General features: G+C 38.9%; 1 protein-coding gene across 1 annotated transcript in view; it reads left to right on the plus strand.

Moving 5' to 3' along the window:
* Positions 1–2,313, plus strand: part of LOC107741883 (T-complex protein 1 subunit epsilon-like) — a 13,287-nt gene that overhangs the window by 7,622 nt on the left and 3,352 nt on the right. The window contains exons 4-6 of the mRNA XM_016554683.1: positions 1,354–1,552; positions 1,609–1,801; positions 1,889–2,038. Of these exons, the coding sequence (XP_016410169.1) occupies positions 1,354–1,552; positions 1,609–1,801; positions 1,889–2,038 (542 nt within the window). The remainder of the gene's footprint in view (positions 1–1,353; positions 1,553–1,608; positions 1,802–1,888; positions 2,039–2,313) is intronic.

Below are 2,313 nucleotides of genomic sequence, written 5' to 3' on the forward strand. Positions count from 1 at the left end.
GAATGCAGGCCGTCATCGCACAAGGAGAGATCTGGGTTCAAATGCACGCAATAGGCTTAAGTTTGCCGCAAAGCACCGGCAAAAGTAAATACCATAAATGTGACAGGGGGAAACAGTAAGGAGATATCTGGGTTATTTACTAATAAACTAGTGTTTTCTGAGTCGGTGTCGCAAGGATGAAGTTGTCGATCCTGACTCGCTATCTCCTCATTAGACGCGCCTTTAGAGAGAAGTGCATCTTTACGGATTGATTATAATGAAAGAGTTTTTGTTTTTGAATTGTTTTATTTCGTTAAGTAGTAATTTAAAGCTTTCTATAGATATATTTATCATGTCTGTGAGACATGTATTCGCTGAGTTTTGGTTCATTTTTGTGAAGCGTTCCTGTTTAAGACGAGACGGCAGAAAGCGCATGTTTGTTTTCTTTATTTTATAAAAGCACAACGTTTTGTTGATATTGTGAGTGCACACAAATAAAAGTAGACCCTTTACAGTTACGAATGATGTATTACTCTTACCTTTATGAGCAAAAATGACGGCGTATCCACTGAAAAAAATGCAAGTGATCGCACTGGCGCCTCCATGTCCTGCGCCCTACAGTAGTATAAGCTGTTTTGGGAGAAGGGGGGGAAAAGACGCGCTCGGGCCGGTAATTCTGATAAGCTTGTCGGACACGGGCCGGGCTAGGGCCTGAGCGTCTCGGGCTAGGGCCTAATTTTGCGGCCCATGCAGGGCTCTACACCCCGGCATTAAATTGATCAAAGGTAACATTAGAGATTTCTAATAAAGGCTGATATTTAAAGTTTTCTTTTCATCAAATAAATAATTTTAAAAATCCACAAAAATATTAAACAGCATAACTTTTTTTTATAAACTTTTAGTAACATTTATTGAAAAATATTTTTGAGCACCAGATCAGCATATTACAATTATTTCTAAAGGAGTCTTCAGTGACACTGAAGACTGCAGTAATGACTGCTGACAATACAGCTTTGACATCACAGTGATAAATTGCATTTTAAAATATATTAAAATTGAAAACAGTTCTTTTAATGATATTTCTCAATGTTACTGTTTTTACTGTATTTTGCATGAAATAAATTCAGCCTTTCTGAGAATGAGACTTTCAAAAACATTGGGGGGGGAAAAAACAAAACTTTTGAAATGTAGTGTTTGTTTTATAGATTAAGTTTGATGTCATGTATATGTATGATTCCATGTTCACCTACCTGTAAGCTACAGTAGATGACATCTTTTAATTGTAATATGTGCCTTATAAATATGTTTAGAAAAAGTTTTTTTTTGCTTACTCTGTGCAGCTTTGTGATCTAATGTGTCTGTTTGGCCCTGTAGTTTTGGCTGGAGCTCTTCTAGAGCAGGCCGAGCAGCTGTTAGACCGTGGCATTCACCCCATCAGGATCACCGATGGTTATGACCAGGCCGCAAAGATCGCCATTGAGCAGCTCGACAAAATTGGTGATAGTTTCCCAGTGGATCCTAACAACACAGAGCCTCTTATTCAGACAGCCATGACCACGCTAGGATCCAAAGTGTGAGTGTCTGTCTTACTAGTCTTTTTAAATTAACAGTTCATGAGAATATTACAAGGAAAATCTCTTTTTTTTTTTTTTTTTCAGAGATTGCTGTCAATGCCATCCTGACAGTGGCCGACATGGAGAGGAAGGATGTCGACTTTGAGCTTATCAAAGTTGAAGGAAAAGTCGGTGGTAAACTAGAGGACACTCAGCTCATCAAAGGTGTCATTGTGGACAAAGAGTTCAGCCACCCTCAGATGCCCAAGGTACTATTAATATTCATTCCTGGTTGCACATGCATGACATGATTATCATATGTAAGGTCTTTGTTAATAAGCATGTTGTATATGCAGGTACTGAAAGACACCAAAATCGCCATCCTCACCTGCCCATTTGAGCCCCCCAAGCCCAAAACCAAGCATAAGCTTGACGTGACCTCAGTTGAGGACTACAAAGCTCTGCAGAAGTACGAGAAGGACAAGTTTGAGGAAATGATTCGTCAGGTTTGTATATTCTATGCTTCTGTTTGCACACTTTCCTGAGGTAATTGAGGCATTGTTTTAATTCATTATTTTTGTATTTAAAGGGCTCATATGATGCGATTTTCAAGTTTTCCTTTCTCTTTGGAGTGTTACAAGCTCTTGGTGCATAAAGAAGATCTGTAAAGTTGCAAAGACTAAAGTCTCAAATCCAAAGAGATATTCTTTATAAAAGTTAAGAGTCAGCCACGCCTACCTAAAACGGCTCGTTCTAACACGCCCCCACATACCTACGTCAC

Source organism: Sinocyclocheilus rhinocerous, unplaced genomic scaffold (genome assembly GCF_001515625.1).
Source record: "Sinocyclocheilus rhinocerous isolate Xijiao unplaced genomic scaffold, SAMN03320098_v1.1 scaffold100, whole genome shotgun sequence".
In the NCBI taxonomy this organism is placed as follows: domain Eukaryota; kingdom Metazoa; phylum Chordata; class Actinopteri; order Cypriniformes; family Cyprinidae; genus Sinocyclocheilus; species Sinocyclocheilus rhinocerous.